General features: G+C 46.6%; 1 protein-coding gene across 1 annotated transcript in view; it reads right to left on the bottom strand.

Annotated features, from left to right (window-relative positions):
* The window catches only part of LOC135472010 (uncharacterized), a 40,558-nt gene extending 15,039 nt beyond the window's left edge, over positions 1 to 25,519 (bottom strand). Inside the window, exon 1 of the mRNA XM_064751454.1 lies at positions 25,419 to 25,519. Coding sequence (XP_064607524.1) covers positions 25,419 to 25,506 — 88 coding nt within the window. The 5' untranslated portion in view covers positions 25,507 to 25,519. The remainder of the gene's footprint in view (positions 1 to 25,418) is intronic.
* Between the last annotated feature and the right edge of the window lie 1,701 nt (positions 25,520 to 27,220).

The raw sequence follows: 27,220 nt of genomic DNA, 5'->3' as shown, positions 1-27,220 counted from the left end.
TAAAGCAACTCTAAATTCAACAATTTTGAATGAATGTATATTTATTTTTGATGTACCGTGATACCCTTTATTTGCTTATATGCGTTTTCAGAAATACATGTAGAGGACATTTCAGAAATCTCCATGAGGTCAAAATGTGTTGCCAGTGACAAGTAGTCGGCGGGTAGACCAACACCATGTCAAAAAGCATTCAGGGGTCCGCGTATCCCTATATGGCAAAAGGCTACAGAAGCCGTCGCTCTATATGAGAAGTCTCCAAAGAATATACAAGAAACATAAATGTTTCACATGTATTTCAGGTCTTCCTGTGTGCAAACATACATGTATATAGGTTTTCTCATTCACGAAACGGTATATTGATCCGAGAGCGTTGAACAATCCATATATAACAAAGGCTTTGAAAGATATATACCTACTGGATTTAAAGAAAATGACAGGCTTTCCAGATGGTGCATGTTATCTGGATCTATATTTGTCCAAAGATTTGACGACAAGAGGGATAGTTTCAATTTTGACCTTGTAAATTATCCTGACTTGAACAGCAATATACCGAAGGGTCCTGCAATATGGCAGTAACGTGTCTCGTCTTGTATCATTTGTGACGATTGTTGTACGACGATGTCAACCAACGTCACAAGTTATTACTGCAAAAACTGATGTGTCGAGGCTATTCCACCAAACGCCTTCACTCTATCTTAAGTTTTACGGTGAGTATAATTTTCTTATAAGTAAATCAATTTCATGATTGCTCGAGGCTAGATACCGTATATTCATCGTGTTGAATGAGATCACCACTTTGGATATACGAACAGTTGCAATAAAAGCGCAAATGAGACACACGTATTATTATCGAAAACTTATATTCTAGAATGATACACGAACTGAATAGTAATCTCACTTATTCGCCTAGAACACACCTTGAGTATTTCCAACATCATTGAAACTGTTAACTGTTTCTCCATGATCCCGTACTAATTTCGTACTTTATATACTTTCTTAGTTCTTTGTTAATTTGTGTTAAACGTCGTTTTGAGAATTGGCCTTGCGATTATTGACCTGGAACTTTTTTATTGGTTGACAGCTGGAATAGAAATGTGTGTTTTGAGGCGTAGAGTCAATGTTTTCTGTATGGTTTAGGTAGTAGTCGTAGGTACCAGAAATAACGGCCTACAAGCCTAATAGTTAGAGAGTTACCTCCCTTCTAGTGAATGAGTGAGTGCTTGGGGTTTAACGTCGTGCTCAGTCATACCTCCCCTCGAGAAGAATACGCTTCATTGATGCACTGCTAAGAAAACTTGCCCGTCTAATATAAGCAATTCATCTACAACATGTGTTGTTTTAATTTATGGTTTGCTTGAGTTTTTCGGAAGATGGTCTTTGGAAGAAGAGATAAAATAGTTCATTGGCAAAGTTCCTTTAATGTGCACATTCTCTCGCTCGAGAAATTAAACTTTATATAGCTATTTGGACTAAATACTAAGTTTGTTATTAGTTTAATGCCTTAACTGACAACATTCATTGTAACCTGGAATTTTGCGGCTGGTAAACCAATAAAATCCACACATCTCTCCCTACGCCCCATAACGCATGGTGGCCAATGGTTACTTCAGCTTAAGACTTAACGTGAAATTACGGCCAAAACGATTTGAACACAGCAAGTAGGCCTACAGAAGCCCCACAGTGTACGCGACCTATTTCTGGGGAACGACGACGGCGATTAGATACCCATGAATGCTTTCTCAATGATAATCTTATAACTCATTTCACACAGCCACAACGTCAAATTTGATAACAGTTTATCACAGACAGAAACTTGTTTGGGTGATAAATGATGTCATTGAACTGAAAGAGAGATTTTCATTTCCCTCGTGTTTTGGACAAATAGATAATTTCACGTGTCAGACCGTACATTGAAGAGACAGGCTGAAAACAACGGACTGATTGTTAGGCTAAGATCAATCAGAAGGTGTTTCCGCTTCTCCGCTTTTGAGCTGTTTCCTTAAAAACCATTTCTGAATACTTTCCCATAAAAAAAATACTCTTAAAGGTGGAGAAAACATAAAAATGACATATAGCTCAGAGTAAAGAGTGCGAAAAGTCATTCCTAAATGTGGTCTTCAATATTTTTCGGATTTTTCCTGTAGGAGAAAAAGATACTTGAAAATAGTTTTTGTATGGTGGGTATTTGGGACCACCTTTTGGTATTTATAGTCTTTGTTTAATAATGTCATAAATGAGGGTGTAACACAGGTTGAGTAACAATTTTGCAGTAGAATTTGTTCTTTTCAGCTAACAAATGTATTAAACCTCAATTTGGATCATATTTATATTTTTGATATGCTCATAAATATTATCATAATCTAGGTTAAATGCATATGTTTCGATATAGACAACAAGTTTACATCCAAATAAGTTTATTAAACAAGCATCACATCCTTATTTAGAACATTATTATGCAACAATGATAAATACCAAAAGTTGGTCCCAAATACCCACCATACAAAAATACTTTTAAATACCCGTTTCTCTTGAAAAAAAAATTTGGCATAATTTTTATGTTTTCTTCTCCTTTAAGTACCAGTACCGTATGCACACTATACATTTGGGCATTGCAGTTAAGTGATAAACTGATCGATATCCGTGTCAAAATTTTAGGTATATTTGTATTATACACGGCGTAAAATATGGATTCAGTTTTCAATCATCAAAACTTGGGACAAACTTAATAATCGCACATCAAACTTGATGTGGCGTATAAAAAAGAATTCACGCCTGTGTCACAATTTCCATGTATGTGAGTAAAACCTATCAGCGTCACGATTGCATACACTGGCACTTTGGGCTAAGCACTCCCAATAAACAAGTTATCGTGTACCTGGGTTCATTCTGTCCGTCAAGTATGTCTACATAGGTACCTGAAATGGGTTCATACTGTCCGTCAAGTAGGTCTACATAGGCTCTTGGAATGGGGTTCATACTGTCCGTCAAGTAGATCTACATAGGCTCTTGGAATGGGGTTCATACTGTCCGTCAAGTAGGTCTACATAGGCTCTTGGAATGGGGTTCATATTGTCCGTCAAGTGGATCTACATAGGCTCCTGTAATGGAGTTCATATTGTCCGTCAAGTAGGTCTACATAGGCTCCTGGAATGGGGTTCATACTGTCCGTCAAGCGGATCTACATAGGCTCCTGGAATGGGGTTCATACTGTCCGTCAAGTGGATCTACATAGGCTCCTGGAATGGGGTTATACTGTCCGTCAAGTGGATCTACATAGGCTCTTGGAATGGGGTTATACTGTCCGTCAAGTGGATCTACATAGGCTCCTGGAATGGGGTTCATACTGTCCGTCAAGTAAGTCTACATAGGCTCTTGGAATGGGGTTCATACTGTCCGTCAAGTAGATCTACATAGGCTCCTGTAATGGAGTTCATATTGTCCGTCAAGTGGATCTACATAGGCTCCTGGAATGGGTTCATACTGTCCGTCAAGTAGATCTACATAGGCTCCTGGAATGGGGTTCATACTGTCCGCCAAGTAGATCTACATAGGCTCTTGGAATGGGGTTTATACTGTCCGTCAAGTGAGTCTACATAGGCTCCTGGAATGGGGTTATACTGTCCGTCAAGTGGATCTACATAGGCTCCTGGAATGGGGTTCATACTGTCCGTCAAGTAGATCTACATAGGCTCCTGGAATGGGGTTCATACTGTCCGTCAAGTGGATCTACATAGGCTCCTGGAATGGGGTTCATACTGTCCGTCAAGTAGGTCTACATAGGCTCTTGGAATGGGGTTCATACTGTCCGTCAAGTGGATCTACATAGGCTCCTGGAATGGGGTTCATACTGTCCGCCAAGAAGGTCTACATAGGCTCCTGGAATGGGGTTCATACTGTCCGTCAAGTAGGTCTACATAGGCTCCTGGAATGGGGTTCATACTGTCCGCCAAGTAGGTCTACATAGGCTCCTGGAATGGGGTTATACTGTCCGTCAAGTGGATCTACATAGGCTCCTGGAATGGGGTTCATACTGTCCGCCAAGTAGGTCTACATAGGCTCCTGGAATGGGGTTATACTGTCCGTCAAGTAGATCTACATAGGCTCCTGGAATGGGGTTCGTACTGTCCGCCAAGTAGGTCTACATAGGCTCCTGGAATGGGGTTCATACTGTCCGTCAAGTAGATCTACATAGGCTCCTGGAATGAGGTTCATACTGTCCGCCAAGAAGGTCTACATAGGCTCCTGGAATGGGGTTCATACTGTCCGCCAAGTAGATCTACATAGGTTCCTGGAATGGGGTTATACTGTCCGTCAAGTGGATCTACATAGGTTCCTGGAATGGGGTTCATACTGTCCGTCAAGTAGGTCTACATAGGCTCTTGGAATGGGGTTCGTACTGTCCGTCAAGTAGGTCTACATAGGCTCTTGGAATGGGGTTCATACTGTCCGCCAAGTAGGTCTACATAGGCTCTTGGAATGGGGTTCGTACTGTCCGCCAAGTAGGTCTACATAGGCTCTTGGAATGGGGTTCATACTGTCCGTCAAGTGGATCTACATAGGCTCCTGGAATGGGGTTCATACTGTCCGCCAAGTAGGTCTACATAGGCTCTTGGAATGGGGTTCGTACTGTCCGTCAAGTAGGTCTACATAGGCTCCTGGAATGGGGTTCATACTGTCCGTCAAGTGGATCTACATAGGCTCCTGGAATGGGGTTCATTCTGTCCGTCAAGTATGTCTACATAGGCTCCTGGAATGGGGTTCATACTGTCCGTCAAGTGGATCTACATAGGCCCATGGAATGGGGTTCATACTGTCCGTCAAGTGGATCTACATAGGCTCTTGGAATGGGGTTCATACGGTCCGTCAAGTAGGTCTACATAGGCTCCTGGAATGGGGTTCATACTGTTTGCCAAGAAGGTCTACATAGGCTCCTGGAATGGGGTTATACTGTCCGTCAAGTAGGTCTACATAGGCTCCTGTAATAGGGTTCATATTGTCCGTCAAGTAGGTCTACATAGGCTATCTGCATCACCATATGCCCAAAAAGTACGAATGTGAGAATGTCTCGTAGTCGCTGTACGCTTGATGTCGTGGAATTCATGTATAATGTTTGAAAAATTGAAAAAATAGCACTTGTAGACAGATGTTTCATTGATTATACAGTGGACTGAGATGCTGTTAAAAATATTATATATGTCAATATAACACTATTGTTTTATATCGACATACTATTGTATGTTAACGTGGCTACACATGGACACCAAAACATCCGAGATAAGGTGGAATCAAGTAGGACTAACGAAAATGCTGGTCTAAAGCTCTGTAAATACAAGTACACGTTCTGGACAGGCGATTTTGATGTAACCTACATTACGTTAGCAGCTGGCTCTTGTTATTTTCCTTTTTTAAGATCATAACGTTTTAACATGTGGACATGCATTCAGAATTGCACGAAGCCAGCTTTACAAGCCAGAGAGCTGTTAAGATGACTCACACCAGTATATTGTTTCACAAAGTATATGCATGTACGGTAATTGGACATTTCCTGCATTCGTCACCACATCTACGCTGACAACCCACTGCAAACTGGTGTTTTCGATGACAACTCTCAGATTTTAACAAATTTTGGTTGTGAATTTCAATGTATTTATTGCACTTGCTTTCTTATGCCAATTTTTGTGTTAAAATTCACTGCTATATTTGCAGTGGTTTATTACAGTGCCACGTATTCCCATTTGAAATATGTTCTGCATATTGTTTGCCAGAACAACACTTGTTTTCGAACATTTTCTTAACACACATTGTCAATCAAGTTTGTCAATCTATCTAGCATATATGTATATGACTGTACATTCTCTGTGGCACATGCAGCATACACATGTATATGACTGTACATTCTCTGTGGCGCATGCAGCATACACATGTATATGACTGTACATTCTCTGTGGCACATGCAGCATACATGTGTATGACTGTACATTCTCTGTGGCGCATGCAGCATACATGTGTATGACTGTACATTCTCTGTGGCACATGCAGCATACATGTATATGACTGTACATTCTCTGTGGCGCATGCAGCATACATGTGTATGACTGTACATTCTCTGTGGCACATGCAGCATACATGTATATGACTGTACATTCTCTGTGGCACATGCAGCATACATGTGTATGACTGTACATTCTCTGTGGCGCATGCGGCATACATGTATTTGATTGTACATTCACTGTGTCGCATACGGCATACATGTATTTGACTGTACATTCACAGTGTCGCATGCGGCATATATGTATACGACTCTACATGAAGGTCTGATCACGTCTGGCAATCATGAACGCTTTCATACATCACTTAGCTTGATAGCATAATACACTGTGTGGACAAACCCCATTATAAAGAAACAATATATAGACGGAGTTTTAACTCACAGTCAATATCTCAGCATAATACACAGTGCGAACAATAACAGAAACAATACATGCAGATCGTTATAACAACTCCCAGTCAATATTTCCATGGCAACATAACAACAGTTCAGTGAGTGGTCACAATGGCTAAGAGGGAGGTTGTTGCGAGGGAACACCAATGTATACATAGAAGCTTAGCATTATTGTGTTTATACCATTATCCTGAAGGAGGCACATTTCTTGGACGGTTTGCTTGCGACACACGGCCTGCTGTTTTTGTGGCTCTCGAGGTGCGCCCATCATTACTGGGACTAATATTTAACAGTTATATTAGTCCCAGGCCATTACAATGTCAGTCCGACAGACTAGTCAAGTAATTAGCCTGACAATTTTCCAGTCATTAATCCATCATTCCAATCAGTCAACCTATAAGCCAATCAAGTAATCATCTATAAATGACTTCATGTATACAGTAACGTTCAAGCCCACCGACGGATGAATCAGGTGAATTGAGACTTTGGCTGTACATGCACACTTTCCACCATTATGCAGCTTTCGCTCTTTTATGCAAATTTAGTTCTTGGGAAAAATTTCCAAGTGATCAGTTATAGGACTTAAGTTATAGGACTTAAGCGCGGAAAAAATCGCACGGTTTTGCCTAATCGCGACCAGCGAATTTTATAACGGGACACGTAAGTCGAGAACTCGAGAATGCGAGAATAGATAAACCGTGCGATATTATTGCTAATCTCGCGTAGTTTGTCAAAAATCGAGTGAGAAAAGCTTAGAAAACCGCGTAGTTTCGCTAACCTCCAGTTTTCGAAGCGCGTTCCGTCACAAAACCCGCGGGTCGACTACACAAGAGTTAAGAGTACCAAAAACTGTGGGATTTTTGTAGTTATTTTTGCGCAATGTTTAACAAACTGCTCGAGATTAGCAATAATATCACGCGGTTTCACTAATCTCGCATTCTCCAGTTCTCTTACTCGCGCGTCCTGTCATAAACCTCGCAGGTCGACATTAGGCAAAACCGCGCGATTTTTTGCGCGCGGTTTTTGTTAATCTCTCGAGTCCTCGACCCGCGTGTATTAAAAGACGCAGTTTCAGAACGCGAGTGGACGCATCCGTTTCCACAGATTACCGAACAGCCATTAATGGTTTGTGCAATGTTTGCCTTATGTTCACTACTGCTTTATTTCAGTCAGTGCGTATAATTGAATATTCGTTCAATATAGCTAATATTTACCAAACAGGAGAGAAAATCTCCATTAATCCTTACATCTGTCTGTATGCAGGTATATTCTATGTATACAGCGGAGAATATTCAAACTTGACAAAGCTAACCAAGCAAGTGATCCTGCCTGCAGAATCGATACCAAAAATCGCTGGCGGGACGTAACGCAATTCACGGAGGCAAGAAATTAAAGGGCGTGGGAGGCAACTTCATGTCTGGTGTATGGTGATCGGTATCAGTATACTGTGCCTCTTTGGGGTGTGATATCTGGTTGCGGTATAATTTTGAAAGTGTCGGTTGTCATATCTGGTGGCAGTATACTCCGACTGTTGCTATGCAATTAAGAACCCACTGACTATTTTTATATTTCCAAGCAACTATATCATATTGGGGCGTCGTTTTATAGTGCCAGTGTATATGGTCAAAGTCGGTGTCGTAAAGTGGTAATTTATTTCTTGTAACTTAAGTGTATAACTGGGTACAAGCTTATGACGATAAAGTTGTCATAAATCTGTAACATAAGTGTGCACGTCTGTCAAATAATCCAGTCATTTATCTGCTGTTAAACGAGTGCATTGATCGATGTCTGTAACCACACTTTGTCAGTATAATGTTGGAAAATACATCAGCAGGTAAATTTCCACAAGATCTTTTCTTTTTAATATTTTTTTTTACAAAATCGCAAACCAAAGTAATAAAAAAAAAGATGTTATCAGCACAATGCTGATGTAAAAGTGTGAGCATTCAAGGATCTATTTAGCAGTTACTAACAGATTATGAAAGTATGAACTGCGTGTTGGACATTGGCATAAAAACCTGTGGGTCAATAAACCATGATAAGTCCTGCGCCCAGTTTCACAAAGCGGCGTACGACATTTCTTTATCGTACATTTGCCGTGCGATATTTTGTACGTCACTATCAGCGCACCATTGTCCTATATGTGTGCGATTATAATACATGTGCGACATCATTGTGAAATTGGGCCCTGTATCGGCCTACCGTGGGATGCTGTGGAGAGCTCGATGCATTGTAAGTCTAGGGGTTCTATTCAATTACAAACGATCCGCTGATTTGACATCTGTGCAATGTAAAATCAATGCGGCCTTCGTCCATCATACATTCAAAGTAAACCTGTTTCATATTAACTTTAACACTGAACAAGTAGAATGCAGAGTATAGGTTCTGGCGCACGCCCCCCCCCCCCCCCCCGGGGCCCTTCCCATAACAAATAGAGGCCCCCACCCCCCTTTTCCCTGCTTCCCCAGGCCAGGCCGACAAGCTTATTTACAAGTCTCGCCTACACACACACACATTGATATATTGATATGAGGCGACCTAGTTGGCATTTAATACATAAGGCGTATAGTCTATATATAGGCTGGCTGTGTTGCACAACAGGGTGATTCAGCTGATTTTCTCCCCAGTATAGGGCTTAAACTGCGGATTTTTATGAAAAATAAATGTAACAGCCTTTTTCAGCGTGTCTTGTTTGATAAGATCCTGTATTTTTAGGAGGATTGGAGATATTTTGTTTATGCGGAAAAGTCTTTCCAATTTAGCCCATGTTTCGTGGGTCGTGGGATATAGCTCTTTCGGCTGACAGAGGTGGGAAAGGCGCTGTGTGTAAGGGGTGTATTCATATACTACATATATAAGGGGATGTTTGCTAGCTCAAATCCGGATTTGGTCTCCTGTATATGTAGTATATGAATGCGTTACCTGCATATGGCGCCGGGCTCTACGCACTTCTAAGGAATCTCTGCAACTTTCGACAGTTTCGGAGGCAGAGAGACCTTACCAAGGAGTGTTGTAGATGGCCCAAAGGTAGTGGGATGTGTCAGGGCCAATTAACCTAACGGTGGGTCGCTAGTGCAAAAAATCCGGAGCCCGCCGTTCGGGTGGTGATTAATTGGTAACAGGCTGAGCTATAAACCAGGCCATTTGCTTTTTTGGAGCCCCACACTGGGCAGATTTTTTTTACCCCCGGGCACCAGGCTAGCCAGACACCCGTCCACCCGTCCAACTTGACGGGCAGCCCCAAAAGAGGTATTTTTGTCGGGTAAAATTTTGAATCAACATTTTTTTACGGCGAGTCCCAGCCCACAGACCAGTACACTGTTTCAAAGTGTATTAACATTATATGTATGTATACTAGATTGTGAATATTTTTCTAACATGTAAGTTTTCAAAGTGTATTCAGATGACAGAAATGATGTTTGACATGCACTACTGTGCCCAGAGTTAATTTCGCGACATACGTATGTGACTGATAGTACATGTATTTGAATTGTTTCTTGTTTTTGTATTTTACAAAGTTTATTTCTACCTACTGTGACTTAGCTGCTCAAATCGTATGGTGCCACTACTCTTTTTAGTGAGTGACAGTCACATATTCAGTGGTGATAATTTTGCCTGTTCTCAGTTTCAGTTGTAAGAGCTATGTATACTGTATTCTGATTTGGTTCCGTTGCATGTGAAGTAGTGTAACTGTGAGTGACATGCACCTGCTGTACCAAATTACCATGCATTTTGATTGTTTTCCTTTTATGTATTTTATTGTTTATTTATTTCTACCTCCTGATTCACAGCATTCACACTTGAACTGCTGCGCCAAATTGCCATTGTTTTCCTTGCATCTGTATTGAATTGTGTATTTTACAGTTCAATTTGTTTTTCTACCTCCTGTTTCACACTTGGTTGTCCAAAGCATAACAGATTGTAACCTTACATACTTTAATATAAAATTTATGTACTCTTTTTAGTGATTCGCACTCAGTGTCAGTCATTGGTGGGAAAAGTGTGATATATTGGGCGCCCCTAAAACAGTCAATTTCTGGGGTCCAATAGTAATACATTATTTCCAGTGATATAATGGCAGTTAAAGCCATTAAAAGGTCTTGATTTTCAATGATACAGTCTCCGATACATAAAATGTCTAGGGCCTACATAAAGGGCCTCGGCGGCTAAGACACCGCGCCGGTACTTTTTGTACAAGGCCCGACGGAGATCTCGCTCAGATTCAAGCTGATTCTGTATTTCGCTGATATACTGCAGACGATGGGCGTGCGCCACGCTCTCCGGCGGCGCGGTCGGGGCCAAGTTGTTTTCAACCATAATCGTCGGCGCGGTCGGGGCCAAGGGATAGTCATCCGTAATCGTTGGCGCCGCGCCCTCTGGCGGCAAGTGGCTTTCATCCGTGATCGCCGGGTACAGTCGTCCCATATTGTCCGTCCTACGAATCAACAACGTCGGTAAACTCTAAATCGTCATCGGGACTACTAACACGAAAGCTGCGAAGTCTTATACCTGACTCTAAATAGATGTCATTGAGATTGAAAACGCCCCCTGCAAAGACCCGTATATCCTCGAGAGAGCTCCGGATGACTGGGTCGCCCTGGGCCGGTAATTTGATCATAAGTCTGAGCTCGTTTCCATCGTGCTCTGCAGGCCACTTTAGTCTCACCCCGGTAATCATGCAGGAACGGCGCTGAGAGGCCGCGCCAAGTATGATGCTGAAGATAAGTATAGATCCAGGGTTTATTCGTAGCATGGCCATAGATATGGGTTGCGCGCTAAGACGCACGGTCTCTACAGCCGGCGCCGCAGATAGTGTGAAGTAACCTCCTCCACCCAAAGCTATATGACAGTCGCTGGTTGGTACCCACGACACGAAAGAGGTTCCGGAGTTGAAAACTTTTTTCACCAGGGCCCCGGTGGTCTGGACCGTCATCGGGGTCACCTTCACATCTACAAACCAATCGGAGTCGCGAGCTCTGGTAAGAACAAAGCGGTCTTCAAGGCGAATTAATGAGAGTTTTTGTTCTTCAATCACCTCAGACGGCGACCTGCGCTCTTGCTCTACAGAGGATGAGACATCTTCAAGGGAAGCAAACGTGGCAGGTTCTGCTTGCCCCCCGCAATCTTTTTGCGGTTGTACTTGCCACTTTGAAACTGGAAGGCGTAGATTTTACCTTCCTGGCCTTGAAGTTCGAACTCCGACACATCAGCCAAGTCGCTTAAAGACAGGCACGCAGACCTGGGACCGGCTGCGTCCACCATACTCATTGTATTTCTAGGGTAGCACTGAGGTACCCTACATTAATATACTTGCCGTCTTTCTCTAAAAGTGCCACGGTCAAGTGCGTTATATAGTCGGCGCGCAAGGTTTTGTACTGTGGGTTGGGAAATGAAACCGTCTTCCCGCAGTTAATCCCTTCACCAGTCACGGCGATGGCTTTAAGTAGTGTGGAACCGCCACCGAAATCTGAGGTTATTCTCACGTTTTCTGAGGTGCTCAGTTCATCTAAATGCACGAAGACTTCTTTGTGTGAGACCAAGTTAGGTAGCTTTTCACCCTCCACAGCCTCCCCCCCCCTATGGGAGTCATCCCGTCGGAGAACCCTAAGATGGGGGCAAGCTCTTGGAGTATTATGAAGGTATTTCTAGGGAGGGTAAGGACTAAGCGGCCTGTGGCTTCATTCAATCCCAGAGAAACCCCATGCGGGCGAAATATGTCATTGTCCAGCGTACAGACATTGTAGTAGCCCGTCGGCACTTCAACACGTTTGCCCTCAAGCAAGAAGCCCACTCCGGAGGGGATATTCACCCAGGCCGGGTAGAATGTTATCTCGCGAAGGGCGGTTTTAAGGCGGCCGTCGAGGTTGTTAAGGGCATGAGGCAGAGTGTGCTGTGCCCCATTTAGAATGTCAGTCAATGTAATGAACATCTTAGCCACGATGAACAGCGAGGCTTACAGGTTCAATAGAGAGGGCACTTACAAGGCCGGGGCATTTCACAGTATCCAAACCCACGCAGAGCAGCTCACGCGATTTGACATCTACATCGATGAAAAGAAGGCCTTTCCAGTCCAGTTCACAGATGTGTTGGCCAAGTACCGGCTGCCAAAAGTAACCAGCAATGACATTGTTCGGGCCTGGAACACCAATCATATGCAATTCTGGCAGAACCAAGTGAACTTCGCGGTCTGGTGCGCAACCACGGGCTGTGGCGTCTCTGTAAAAGACCATCTTCTTGCCCCCGACCAACGAATAAGGGCCCTGTACATGTTCCATGTGTATGTCCAAGTTAGGTGGATCTTGGAAGAGATCCAGCCCCCCCTGCCGCAAGACAGAGCATGGGCGACATTCAAAAACCCCTACGTCGAGAGGGCCTATGAGAGAATTTGTAGGGAGTTCCGCGTAGATGCGCACACAGGCTGGAGGTGCAGGGGGGTGGGGGTGAATCACGGCCTCGGAGTGGCATATTACTATGTCACGAGAACGGGCTACAGCCCCATTGGCGATGGGACCTTCGATCCGAGCAGGATGTCGTTCTCTAGAAAGCCTACAGCGCTCCACGTCGACTACATCGAGCAGGACGCCGAGGAGGCTTGGGCATCGTTCATTGTCGACACATCCCAAGGATTCACGCAGCCGGGCGTAGAGCGCCTAAACGATTCCATCCGGACATACGTGTGGGCTATTCTAGGCGCCCAAATGCAAACAAGGGCGCGTATTCTAGGCACGGGCACAGCCTTCGACGCGCAAAAACAGTTTGCCGCGAACGTTGAAGACGCTATTTCCTCTCCGATCGACCTTCCGGCTGCTATGAAACGCTACCAGGACGTGCTACAGTATGCCGGGAGCGCTGTAGACTTTGTGTATGGCATAGGCCTATATATGGCCCCCAGCGACATGCTTCTGCAGATCGGCCATGTGGCGAACTACAACAACAAAATCGTCGTGGCCACAGAGGACCAGAAGCTAGGCGCCAATGAGGGTGTGAACGCTAAAGTGCCGAACACTTTGCACAAGCGCGCACCTTCCCACGGGATCGTTGAGCCACAAGAAAGCGTCCCACCACCCACCACGTGCGTTCAGCATGTTGCTGCCGCCGGAGGCAAACAAGATTTCCATTTCCCTATTTCCAAAGCAAACGAATCACGATGCGGAGAGGACAGCCATCGTCGTCGCTGGGGTTGGTATCGGCTTACTGCTGCTGTGGACTATGCGTTAAATACTTGCGAACAGCCACGAGCATAAGGCCACCTACTGCGACGACTAGAGCCCAGACATTATCGGCCAGCCACCCAGCCGCTTTCCCGAGAAGGTTCAGTAGCCAGGACACGATACTGCCAATAATACCCGGAACGGCAGCGGCAGCCTTCCCAGCCAGCCTGCCAAGGGCGCGCGCCAGGGACTGGAGATGCTTTTTCACCCATTCTTTAAAACCACGCCCGTCGGATGGAGGTGGTGTTGGCTGGATACCAAGGCCGGACCCGCCAGTCAGCGCCAACTTTATCGCTAGCCCCAGTGTCGAGATCGCCATCCCAATTGCCGTGAGAATGGAGACCACGGTTATTCCCTGCTCCCGGAAGAGGGTGCGGACGCTCTCAGCCGGAATGGTATCCTTGTGTAGGATGCGATCGACCGTCTGCTTGATGCGGCGTATTTGCGTGCGCAGGGCTTCGCCCGTTGAAGAAGCTGCTTCGAGCCGGGCCACCCTCTCGTCCTCGAGATTCCTTATCCGGTCTGCGATCCGACGCCGGGAGAATTCATCAAGGGCCTCCTCCAACTTCTGTTTTTGTTTTGCGATGTCCTTATCGAGACTTGACAACTTGGCGAGGTTATTCGCGTGTTCGCCTTCCGAGGTCTGCAGTGCCTTGTCAAGCCCCAGAAGTTCTCGCATGGGAAGAGGAGGGTCGTTTATCGTTTCAAGAGCCCGCTCGACCTCACTATCCGTCAAGCTTGTTTCCATTATGTGGACAGAATCAGCGGCATTTTTCGCTGGTTGGCTTAAATCCTTCAGGTCCATGGTATCTGCCTTAGCGGCCGCGGCATCGAGTTTTGAACTCGCTGTTTCCAGGATTGCGATTTTTGCGAGAGGCAGTGATTTCTGTTTTCTGTTTTTCATTCTGCCTTCTCCTTTCCAGTCTACAAAGCCCAGCCCCTCCGCATCCTTAACAACCCTTCTCCCTCTATTCTTGGCGATTGTTATGAGGGCTAGCGGTTCGACAGTTTGTTCGTTGGTGAGTTCCAGTTTTGGGTAGTTCACGAGTCGCAGACGCCCATCGACAAGCTTATTTTCTTCGTTTAAACGGAGTGGGGTAAGGTTGGGATGCCAATCATCCTTCGCCATGATTTTGTAATAAGACTTCACGGCATTCTGTATCACCCTTGGTTTTTGGTCTTCGTATATCGTACCCAATATTGGTGTCTTGGGAACAACATCACCTGTAAAGAGAGAGGTCTGTTCGACGTCGTCGTCTTGGGCATTGTTGTAGTCCTCTTGGGCGTCGTCGAACGCCGGATTATCAAAGTCAAAGTCTGCCATAATCCTCGTATTGAACATTCAAGGTTTACCTTGAATACAGAAGGTATGCCTTCAATACACAATGTATGCATACGGACGCAGGCTAAACCCCTTTAGAACACTCCGTAAGCCTCTTGGGGTTCAAGGTGAACGGCAGTCCGAGGTCGTCACCAATAACCCGAGTACGATCGACCAGAATCAACAACTCTTGGTCCGCTTCCCTAACCTCGGCACAAATGACGTCACTGTGCCCGGTACCGTGCGCTTAGCCTTCTCGATCACGATTAATTCATCCGACCCGAACGCCACAGTGGTCGGGAATCTCGGACGCGCAGTAGTCAAGAAAACCACGATCAGAATCAGCGGGAATGAGGTAATGTCCATCGACGACTCTGGTGTGTTTCATTGCTACGGCGACTAATGGCTGACCAAAGGCGAACGGCAGAATGCGGCCTACCAAGGCATCGGCAGCGAAAACATACTTAAACTTGGAGTCGGAGCGGAGGACGCAAGTGACGACGATGCTGGAGAAAAGGCCATCGCTTGCGCCTTTGGCAGCCGGTTCCACATCCCGCTAGAATTTGAGCTTCTAGATAGCCACATGCCATTCTACCAGAGTGCCTTGGCCGACCGACTGGAATACGAACTGACGTTCAACGATTACGGCCGGGTCATCCAGACAACAGACGATGTTTGTGAAGGACAAGTCTGATACTCTCTGGAACATAAACCTGAACACGCCCGCGAGAGCAATGAAGGGCATCCTCATGCTGTTCGAGATTAAAGGAACCCCGTGGAGGAGGAGGTCGGAATCCTTCTACAACCCGAAGATCACCAAAGTAGAAGTCACAATAGAAGGGGTCCCCAATCAGCTGTACAGCCAGGGCATGCGGGCGTACCAGCAATGGGGCGAGGTCAAGAAGTTCTTCGCCAGCTCACCCCTTAAGAAGCGGGACCCTGAGGTGGCCAGGGTCGTAAAGGACTTAGGCCTGGCAAACGTGTCCCTGGAAGAGTTCTTGACGTCCAAGCACGCCTTCTGGCTTGACCTTCGGGCAAGCGACGATGACGAGCTGCATGGCAGTGATAGGTGCGTTCTTAACGCCAGCGAGGGGATTACGATACAGGTGACAAAAGAGAGAAAAGAGCCCGGCGTATTGAACGTATATCTGTATGTGATCATGGACGCAAAGCTGCACATTCAGAATGGTAGATTCGTTAGCGCGCTTTATTGATGACGCCCACTGCGCGATTATCTGTGGGCAGACGAACTGCGACAAAACAGTCTTCGTGCTGGACCTGCTTGAGGGCCCTTTCCGCGGTTTCTTTCATCACATTGTGATCCTGTGCCCCACTCAGCATAACGAGGCGTACCGGCGGCGATGGATACTGTCTGACCCTGAGGTCTATTGTTTTGACCCCGGCAAGCGGCTCAACGACTGTCTGAGAGCTTTCTACAGATTGTTCGAGGGGGAGCCCACCCTATACATCATCGATGATTATAGCGCTTTGGAGGCGATGAAGAAGAAACAAAAAATGCTGTCATTCATGGCTTTCTCGGGCTGTCATGCAAAGCAAAGAGTCTGGGTCCTCACTCAGAAATACAACGCCGTCCTCAAAGGCTTTCGCGAGCAGACAAGGTGGGTGGCTTTATTCCACTGCAAAGATCGGCACTCATTCAACGATTGCCTGGAGGAGAACCACATCATCGAGGCCGAGAGCGAAAAGGCAGAGGTTCGACAGAAGCTCAAGAACAATCCGCATTCTAAGCCCCTGCCAATGACTGATACGCCCGCCACATCTAAGATTATATATTAGACGTAGGCGCCCCTACGTATGAAGCATGGATACCGACTAGCTTATAGACGAAATTCTGGGCGCAGAGGAGGAGCCCGGCCGAAGACAACAGCCCGGCCCAAGCCAACAGCCCGACCCCAGCCAACAAGATGATGCACGGCAGCTCAGGGATAGGATGGCGGCACTTGCGGTGGGTGGGCAGGCCAAGCAATATCTGGGAAAAGACGTAACAGCCGCTTAGATCGACGCCATGAGCGACGAAGACGTTGAAAAGCTGCACTCCCAGTACGAGGCTAAGCTCGGTGCGCGGATGGTTAACGGTCTCGGGGGTATGTTCTTGAGATCATATGTAAGGGCGGCCAGCTGGCTCCTACCAATCCCACCCGAGAATCGACCAATGCTCATGGCACAGCTCGCCACCGACCCATTTGTTGAACAGGCGCTTAGCAGTGCTAGCTGTTGGCTATACTACTGCTATGGTAAGTACTTGGCACCGTTAACAATGGCGCTGACCACTGCTGAGCACTGCTCATTTGAACACCACTGCTGTCCTAGAAATGAGCCGTATGATCCAGAGGAACATGAGTACAACGAATCGGGAAGGCCCGAAGGAAGTGGAGGGGGTGACAGCGGATTCTACGAATGACGGCCCTGCGAAGAATCCGAAAAAGTCGCTGCGGGTCGAGCGGGTGCTGCAGCGAGAAAGGCCAAGGCTGAAAATCTCAAGGACGAGCTTCGCGAGGCAAAGGCTGCTTAGCTTGGCGCAGCTGATTCCACCAAGAAACAGCCCAAGCAACCGGATTCTACGAAGGAGGGGGAGGCCACAGATTTTGCGAAGGAACCGGATTCTACGAAGGCACACCAAATCACTCACTGGAGGGCGCCCCTTGCGTTATTAGGCGCTGGCAGCCTTGCAGTGCTAGTGTTGCTACGCGTGTGGCGCAGCCGCTATACAGCACTTGCACGACGTGCAGATATTACGCCGCATGCACGAGGTGCAGATATCACGCTGCAAGAAATGAATCTCCATTTGAATACACGTCGCGACCCTTTCTATATAGAGCAGCATGTCTACTCCACCCAGTGACGGAAAAGTGCTAGTCAACGCGGCCTACCACGCCGCTGTGGTCTTTCTCCTGGCTACTGGGTACGCTCGTCTCGGCCAGATGTTTCTGAAAGGAGCCCTCCGGAAGCTGGACTTAACACCCTGTGACGTCGGCATGGTCATTGCAGATGTAGGCCTGGCCATGTTTTCGAAGGAACTGCTATTTAAACAAGGGCTTCTTCCTCCCAATATAATCCAGTAGTAATGTCCTCCATCGCAATGATGATGGGCGGAAACGCTTTGGCCTTCAGCGGAAGCAGCTATATGTTTTTGATGCTGAGGAGTTCCGGTGTCGTCGAAGAGCGGAGGCGCCATGACCGCGCTGTAGAGCAGCTCCAAGCCGCCCAGGAAAAATGGGCCCGAAAGCGCACTGAGCGTTTGGATTCGATCAACGATGAACTCCGCCGCCAGGGCCTCGCTGTCCAAACGTTCCGGAATGTCAACGCTGCAACCCGCGAGTATTCTAGGGTCACGGGCAAAACTCTTACACGCGATGCACGCGAGGTTCTGCTGGGCTCAGAGCCACAGCTCTTCGATTTCTATGTGCCTAGTGAAGATTAAAAACACCGCGAGATGACCTTCGTCATCCTGGTAATGTGTGTGATTGGGGGTGTGAGTTACATAATCGCAAAACTCACCAAGTAATCCGAACTGACTGTGCCGGACTTGCCATCGAGCTCCTCGCCGTATGGCAGGCTTAGTAGTGAGGTGGTTCTGCGCCAGTAAATACGCCGCGACGATTAACATCTTTTTCGTCGCAAATCTGTTAGAGGGCTGCTAGAATACCCTGATGACTTGGCTAGTAAGGTGTCTGCTCGACTGGCAAATATCTACTACAGCCCTCGTGGATACTGGAAGGGTCTCGCGGCCATCCACAAACTTGCCACAGCGGCAAAAGTCTCCGAAGATGTGGTCCGGGCCTGGCTGAAAAAGCAGGCTATCTGGCAGATATACCTGCCCCGTACCCGAAAAATACCGAGGCCTATGTTCGATGTTTCCACCAAGCCGATCTTCTATTTCTACCACATGATCGGCGAGGCCGGAAGCTGTATAAGTACGCGCTGACAGTTGTTGATGTCGCTTCTCGCTACAAGGAGGCGGAACCTCTGGCTACTAAATATTCCAAAGAAGTCGATGATGCTCTCTCTCGCATTTACAAGTGGGGACCCCTGAGATGCCCGAAGCTTCTCCAAGTTGACCCTGGGTGCGAGTTTATGGGTGCGGTGATGTCACAGTCCGCCGAGGCCGCGTGGATATTCACCGAGACCAAGGCATAGTGGAGCGTTTTAACCGTACTCTGGCTGAGCGGCTCTTTGGACATCAGTGCATCCAGGAGATGCGCCTCCCTCCAGAACACCGGTATACTGAATGGGCGGCTCGGCTGCCGTCTGTTGTGGCCGCTCTGAATAACGAGACAACGAAACTGATCGGTAAAAAGCCGAAAGACGCCATCAAGGTAAAAAGGGGTGCCCCATAAGACTTCCTCGACGGTTCCAGGTCGTCCCGTTGGACTTAATGGGCGGAAGATCCCCGAGGGTGTTGGCGTTCGTTATCTCTATCAGCCTGGAGAGCTGGAGGGCGGTCGCCGTCGCGCGACTGATCCTGTGTGGTCTCTAGAGATATATCGGCTTGGGCGCTCTGTCACAAAGCCTAATGAGCTCGTGCTGTACTATGTAGACGATACGTCGGATGGCCCGCGACGGGGATTCGTTCGTGAGGAGTTGCTTATAGTGCCTACCGATACTCAGCTTCCCCCGGATGGGGTTCTACGGTGCTAGTAGTTCCTCGATGAGGATGTCCATTCCAGCCCAAAATGCGGGCGCCGGATCGCAATGGCCATAAGCCAAAGTGTGAACACCATCTTTGGCGGTCCAGCGCTTACTGTCGAAGGGGGACAGTGAGACCTTATTCAGGTGCTGTCCGTAGATATGGTGGCGCTCTGATCGCAGCACGTCCATACCGTGACGGAAGATCTTTTTCTCGAAGAGGGTCTCTTTGTACTGCTTATGGCGGATGCGCTTTTCCACAACTCCCTTTTTCACGCCCTTGGCCTTCTTAATGTTGGCTCCACCTGCCTCCAGAATGGAGTACATATTGGGATGCAGACCAATGTATTCGGCGATCCGCCGCCCCGCGCACTCGTCCTTCATTTTCCCCAAGACCTTCAAATTTGCTACGCTGTGCAGGGGGTGGCCTTGTTGGTAATCTGAGGTGTCGTACAGGTTTGCATTCTCAGCCATATCCCTATAAACATTCTCAGTCTGAATCTCGAGTAGCATACTATCCGAGTCAGTGTAGAGGAGCTGGCAGCGCTCTCCGTACTGGGCCTTCATGTGGTTGTAGTAGAAGTCGTACATCAGGTGCTTTGAGAGATCTAGAATGCTCATGCCCACGTAGATAGGTCGGTTTAGGACTAGACGGGTCTTGTGCATCTGAATCGCTGCGAAGTCATCATCAAATATGTTTGCCCGTGCGAAGCTTGGGCTGGCTATCAAGCGTCGGAGCTTGTCGTCTTCTCCAGAGCGTGTTCATCCTGATATAGGGTTCCATCCAAGGGCTCTGGGCGAATCTCAGGGCCCGGTGAACCTTTGTCAGGCGCATTCCCATAGATAGATACAGCTGTAGGTTCCGGTAGTGCAGGACGTACCGTTCCTTGTTGCGGAGGTTGGGGACCAGCTTTTCGACCTCGGTAGGCGCTTTCTTGCCGAGAAGGCCGTGCTGATAGTCTGACATCCACTCCTTCTGGACCACCAGACGCTCCGGGGCTAATGGGTAGCCGAGAGACCTGGGCTCGTAATGTAGTGAGCGGGGTCCAATCCATACTGCTCTAAACAAGTCTTCCGGAAGGCCTCAAACACATCGGCCAACAGGAGCACGTCTGTGCGGCAGTAAAGGTCTGTGTAGTCTCCCAGATTGGTGCAGTCAAATACCTTCCATACCTGTTGAGCGTGGATGTAGTCCTCATCGCTAATGCCTCCGACTTTGAGCTTACTGTAGAAAACCTCTTTGGGTGGGAGGCTGGACTCGTCGAAGCGCTCCCAGGAGTCCATATACTCATAGGGGTAGACACCCTTGCGCATGAGTAGCTTTCGTTTTTCTTCTGCGAGCTCATACCGGGCTGTGATGTGGAAAGCCTCAGGTTTGTTGGCCTCAACCAGATTGTCAACGGAAGTCGGTAAGAATTGAACGCTGTCGATGAAGCGGAGCTGCCCCAGCGAGAAGGAGATGTACTTTTCCGTGTAGTTGGGGATGCAGGAGATGCGACCCTCCACCTTACTTATGGCTTGCATCAGGAGGTGTCCGTCGTAGCCCCATAGGTTGTGGAAGACTACCGGTATGGCTGTCTTGAGACCCAGCCGCAACTTTAGGTTGCATGCGTTATGGGCCGCGCCTCTGTACTTGCCGGTGATATGGCAGTGATCGCGTACACAATCGGCGCCTAGAGGCTTCTCACACACGTGACAGGTTGTGGCGTTGCTGTGGGCCTGCCAGTCTTGGGGAGTCATCCTCATGGCTATAGGGTTGGCTAGAACATTTTTGATTTCCTGCTCCTCCTGTTGGAGAGCTCTGAGGAAGTGTTCCGTCGCATTAGGGCCTCTGTATTCCACGGGGCGCTTTGTGTGGCCTGTTGCAACGAACCACAACATAGCAGTAACTGCAGGGCTCGTGGTGCTGAGTCTTTTGAGTGCTGCTCTCTGTGGGGCTGGGCGGCGGGCCTTCAACCTTTTTAGTCAGAGCCTCGAAGTCGGCATATATGATGAGCGGCGCAAGTAGCTGTTTGTGGTGGTTCTGGGAAGGAGAACTTGTTTTCCCCCTCCTGGGACATTTCCACTCTCACCGCCGTCTGGCCAATCCCTCGGCATTCCGGCTTATGCGCCTCGAGTAGGTCCTCCCTTTTATAGCCGTGTAGGCAGCGCTCGCAGAAATGTTTGCGATTTGGCGCTTTACTTTCTTGGTATAGGAGCCGATTGAGGTCTTTTATCCACGTATAATGGAATTTGCCTGCCTTCTCAATCAGCAGCAGATTGATTCGGTGCGTGTCGCCGGGCTGCTTGCTGAGGCGGTGCACGATCACACCCTTGTCCCACCCGAACACGTTGATGGCGAGGCCGTTCTTTTCCTCCACTTTAGGGATCTGAGAGGTGGGTGTGGGGGCGTCGACCCCCCCCCCCCCAAAGTCAAGACCACACTTGGTGGGATACTTTGTTGGTCTCTGAGGGTCCCGGGCGGCTGGAAATAAGGCAGACCGGAGTGCCCATCGGAGGCAGTCGTCGTCTTTGTTCTTCACGTTGATGACTGCTTTTTTGTTACTTACGGTTGCAGGTAGGGGGATGTAGGACCCCCCTCTCAGCGACTGATACCTTGCAATGTCAAGCCAGAGCGTTTGCACGCCATTTACAGCCCACCCTGACCCTCGCTGCGTCCATTTTTCCAGCGCCTCCTGGATGGTGGGGAAGACCTTATCTAGAGCCCCGTCAATGTCACCGACCTCTAGGAGGGCCTCCTGTTTGCTGCGGAGTACTGGGCTGGTATACTCTTCACTGACATCGGCGTGGGCCTTTCTCAGCTGAACCCTGAGGCCTAGTTGGAACTTAACCCCGTTGAGTGCCAGGATCTCTTCTTCTAGCTTCTGGCGAATACTAGCCCGAATTTCTTCTAAGAAGGCTACGGAGTCCGTCCAAACACCTTCGGGTGCGCCCATCTGCCAGACCCGGAGGAGATTCCTTATGGCCCTGCCGGTGTTAATGAATTCTAGTTTTTTTTTCATCTGGCAATTCATCCAACTCCTCGTTACTGAGGAAATTCTTGTTGTCTTGCTTCAACTCGTCGTTACTTCGGGAGTTCTTGCTGTCTTGCAGCCGCTTCCACTCCTCGTTACTTCGGGAGTTCTTGCTGTCTGCAGCCGCTTCCACTCAGCCACAGCCGTTTTATACCTGTCGAGGATCCCCTGCAATTCTTCCAAGGCATTGCGGGACCGTGGGTACTTGGGCCGCACACCTAGGAGCGGTCTCAAACTCCTCCCGTAGTGCTCGCGCCTTTTTGATGGTGCCTCATTGTACGAGTCAGTGTAACTATGCACACGACTCTCTAATTGTAAATTTTCTATAGCCGCCAGCCGTTTGAACTCGTCCAAGAAAGCCTTGTGCCTCCACTTCCTTTCACGCGTCTGGACTGTATTATGTCCGCAGGCCATGCAAAGCCGAAATCGGTTTTTAACGCCCCGACCACAGCTAATACATGGCTGGGTGCCAGGACCCTGCCGCAGACGGTATAGGTGGCCCCCGCAGTACTCCCCCAGACAACTCTTACCACAGAGCTCCGTGGAGCCGATGAGAAGCCACCGGCAGTTATTGTAACCCTTTCGCATGTTGTATACACGCTTGGTGTAGAAGCATACCTGGTGCAATTGGTATGTCTAATAGAACCCGAGAAGAGGCTGGGAGCCTCTATTTGTTATGGGGAGGGCCCCAAGCGGGGGAGTGCGCCAGAACCTATACTCTGCATACTACTGAACAAAATGATCGCATTTAACAGCTGTTGATGGAATTATATACATGCAGCTTTCTTCACATATCAGGTGATTGTTTTGGAACATGTAGTACATGGACTTTAGAGTCTGTCTGTTTTACATATAAAATCAATGCGATCGCTGTGACTTTAAATCCAACTAATGCTCCGTTCCTCTCCATGGGAAGGTCAGCCAGCGACCTGTGCATGGTTGTGGGTTTCCCACGGGGCTCTGTCCCTTTCTTCCCACCATAACGCTTGCCGCTGTCGAATAAGTGATGTATTCTTGAATACGGCGTAAACACCAGTTAAATAAATAAATACATAATAGGCAGGTAAAGAAAAAGACAACTCAAACGTGAAGTAAACATTGTTAGATAGATTGCTGAAAACTATACATCTTAAAGTACATTTATTCACTTTTTAAAACTCTTTGAAGTGGAATTAAATCCCTTCAAATGTCTGAATTCTAAGGTGGGCTTTATTGGACCCATCTATAGTGCCAGTAGCTCGCGTCGCATCATCGTTTTTTCTTAACATTCACCTACAGGCGAAATGCTTTGAGCATCATTTGGCTGATCTTTAACCGGTTAGGTTATAAGAAATACTAGTACTCACTGAAAGTTGTCTTTTAAATAGTGGGTATAGGAGTACCCAAACACTATCGTTCATAGAGCAAACCTTTGAATTCTTGAATGCTTCTTACTCGGTTTGAAAACAACTTAATAAACAATTATAGTATTTTTACTTATTGTTTTCATTTGGCCTACTGGTGAACCTTACTTCGATTTTTTTTCCTTTTTTCACGTTCAACTTCATCACTTTTAGATCGATCATTCTAGCCCACCTCCGGTTCACACAAGGTCATCACTGATTCTGCCGATGTCCACTTCCGCTTTATAATGCATGTCTATATGTTTTATATATTCCCGAGGGGCTTCCGGGATGAAAAGAATAGAATCTCAACCCTCTGGACGTGCTTCGAGTAAATGGAGACTGACTTTAAGCTATTTTGTGTGGACCTTTTGAACCGAATAGATCTCTCTTGTTTAAAATATTGTTTCCCTTCTTCAGTTTGTTCAATGACGTGCAGCATGTCATGAAGCGTGTCCTGATTGGCCATGTGAATGTTGCTAGTGTTTATCTGGAGCCTTGTCCGGTTAACTCTCTGTTTAAAGTATTTGCGTTGCTTTAAAGCAATTTTAAGCACATTAAAATTTTGTGTAATGACCATAACTTGTGTATTTTTTATAATTAAATATACTGCAATTGGAAAGCAAACATACATGTGGAAAAGCGAAAGAAGAATACGGAAAGTCACAGTGCATTTGTAAAAGCCGTCTGGAGTACATCTGGAAAAGCCAGGTTATACTTGGAAATGCGAGTGTTCATTTGGAAAAGCTGGAATACACATGAAAACCCAGTGCGCATTTAGAAAAGCTGGAATACACATGGAAAGCCAGTGCACAGTTAGAAAGCCGGAATACACATGGAATTCGAGGGCACATCTAAAAAACCTGGAATACACATGGGATGCGAGTGCACGTCTAAAAAAGCTGGAATACACACGGAATGTGAGTGCACATTTAGAAAAGCTGGAATACACATGGAATGCGAGTGCGCATTTAGAAAAGCTGGAATACATTTGGAAAGCGAGTGGACATTTAGAAAAGCTGGAATACATTTGGAAAGCGAGTGCACATTTGGAAACGCTGGAATACACACGGAATGCGAGTGCACATTTAGAAAAGCTGGAATACACATGGAATGCTAGTGCACATTTAGAAAAGCTGGAATACGCATGGAGAGCGAGTGCACATTTAGAATAGCTGGAATACACATGGAAAGCGAGTGCACATTTAGAATAGCTGGAATACACATGGAAAGCGAGTGCACATTTAGAAAAGCGAAACGTAAATTTGAAAAAGGGAGAGTACATTAGAAAAAGTTCAAATTTAGTTTCCTTATTTTAACTGAAATTCCTTTTCTTAGACGATTTTAAGAACTTATCTTTTCGTTAAAAGCTCAGCCACATCAAAGCTAAGGATTACTTACGATCTCTATGATTCCTCGCAATCGTTTGATCGACATCCCTTGATATGAGCCTAAGAAATTGCTTGTAGTCATACCTAAACTGATCCATCGACTGTTTTGAACTCCTATTCGCCCACCGTATTCACGTGACTAAATGGAATGAAAGGCACTTTGTGACAAAAATGTGCGTAGGATTAAAGAAGATCGTTTGCGAGGCTCATACATCACTCGTGCAACTAATTCCTACAGATTAAGATGTCAGAATTATGTATGAAATTTTCTGATCCATCAAGGTGCGCCAAGATCGCCGACGACTAATCGTGCGATCATCGCGAGGTTTACTACGATTGCCCGCGATTATTCGCTCGCATTAACTAGTCGCAAGGGTAAGTGTGGCAGGGTTTTAAGCGTGATTCAACTGGAATCTGTGCTAATTGTACCACATATGCACGAGGGATTGCATCCAACTAGATCCACCAGTGGAAGTAATTTGAGTTAGGTTTTCATCTACCGAGTTTGCCGACCTCACCGTTACAATGTCCTGATAAGGACGAGGTCATTTTGACCTCATCACAAACAGTATACAAAGTCAAGATAACGGCTCATACATCCAGGAAGGTATATAGAGTGCATATATCTACATTTGTCCTACATAATAGTCATAATAAACGATAACTTTTTGAACGAAGTGAGAAATTACATCAAGGAATAGATTCCGCTATTTTCTCGCAGGTAAGTCGAAAATAGTTCAGCCCTATCATGCTGACAGAAATTACAAGAAAGTGAGGACTCCTAATCATGGTTATCAGAGGATTGTACAGTGACGTTATTAGCTTTTTGCGCTATGCATCATGCCATGGGTTGGGTAAACTTAGGTAATACGTGATTACAACCAACCAGAAGGCCTGATAATGGAAGCCGCATAAGGCCATCATGCATTAAGAAAAGAAAAAAAGTGTGAAGATGGCTAAAATTCGAAAATATAACACACCGATTAAAAAGCAATTAGATCAACTTTTTGTTGTAGATTGTACATTGTAAGCCTATATCCATTGCTAGCACAAAAGTAAGTTTCCTATAATCTTCTAAACTGATGATGTTTGTTAATCTGTGTAGCTCTCGGAGTGTTGATTTCTGGGGATCAAATACCTTAATGATATCTCTCTATTCGGGAATCCGTAAAGATAGTGGAGACCAAATACCTTGATGATATCTATCCATTCGGGGATTCATTGAAAGATAGCGGGGATCTGATGGTATGGGATCAAATACCTAGATGATATCTGTTCATTCAGGGATCCATGGGAAGATAGCAGGGATCAGATAGTATGGGATCAAATACCTTGATGGTATCTATCCATTCAGGGATCCATGGGAAGACAGCAGGGATCAGATCGTATGGGATCAAATACCTTGATGGTATCTATCCATTCGGGGGTACATGGGAAGATAGCGGGATCAGATTGTATGGGATCAAACACATTGATGATGTCTGTTCATTCAGGGATCCATCGGAAGATAACTGAGATCAGATCGCATGAGATCAAACACCTTGATGGTATCTGTCCATTCGGAGGTACATGGGAAGATAGCGGATATCAGGTTACATGAGATCAAATACCTTGTTAATATCTATCAAAGGGAAGATACCGGGGATCAGATCGCATGGAATTAAATACCTTGGTGATATCGGGAATCCATGGGAAGACATCGTGCGTCAGATCTTCCTTTGACTTTTGTGAACTCGTATAATAACATACCCGTACCATATTGTCCATTATTATACCTTCAGGGCAGCGAAAGAAAACGTTATTAAACTTTTT

Source organism: Liolophura sinensis, chromosome 1 (genome assembly GCF_032854445.1).
Source record: "Liolophura sinensis isolate JHLJ2023 chromosome 1, CUHK_Ljap_v2, whole genome shotgun sequence".
In the NCBI taxonomy this organism is placed as follows: domain Eukaryota; kingdom Metazoa; phylum Mollusca; class Polyplacophora; order Chitonida; family Chitonidae; genus Liolophura; species Liolophura sinensis.
This window is presented reverse-complemented; position numbering and strand designations above follow the sequence as displayed.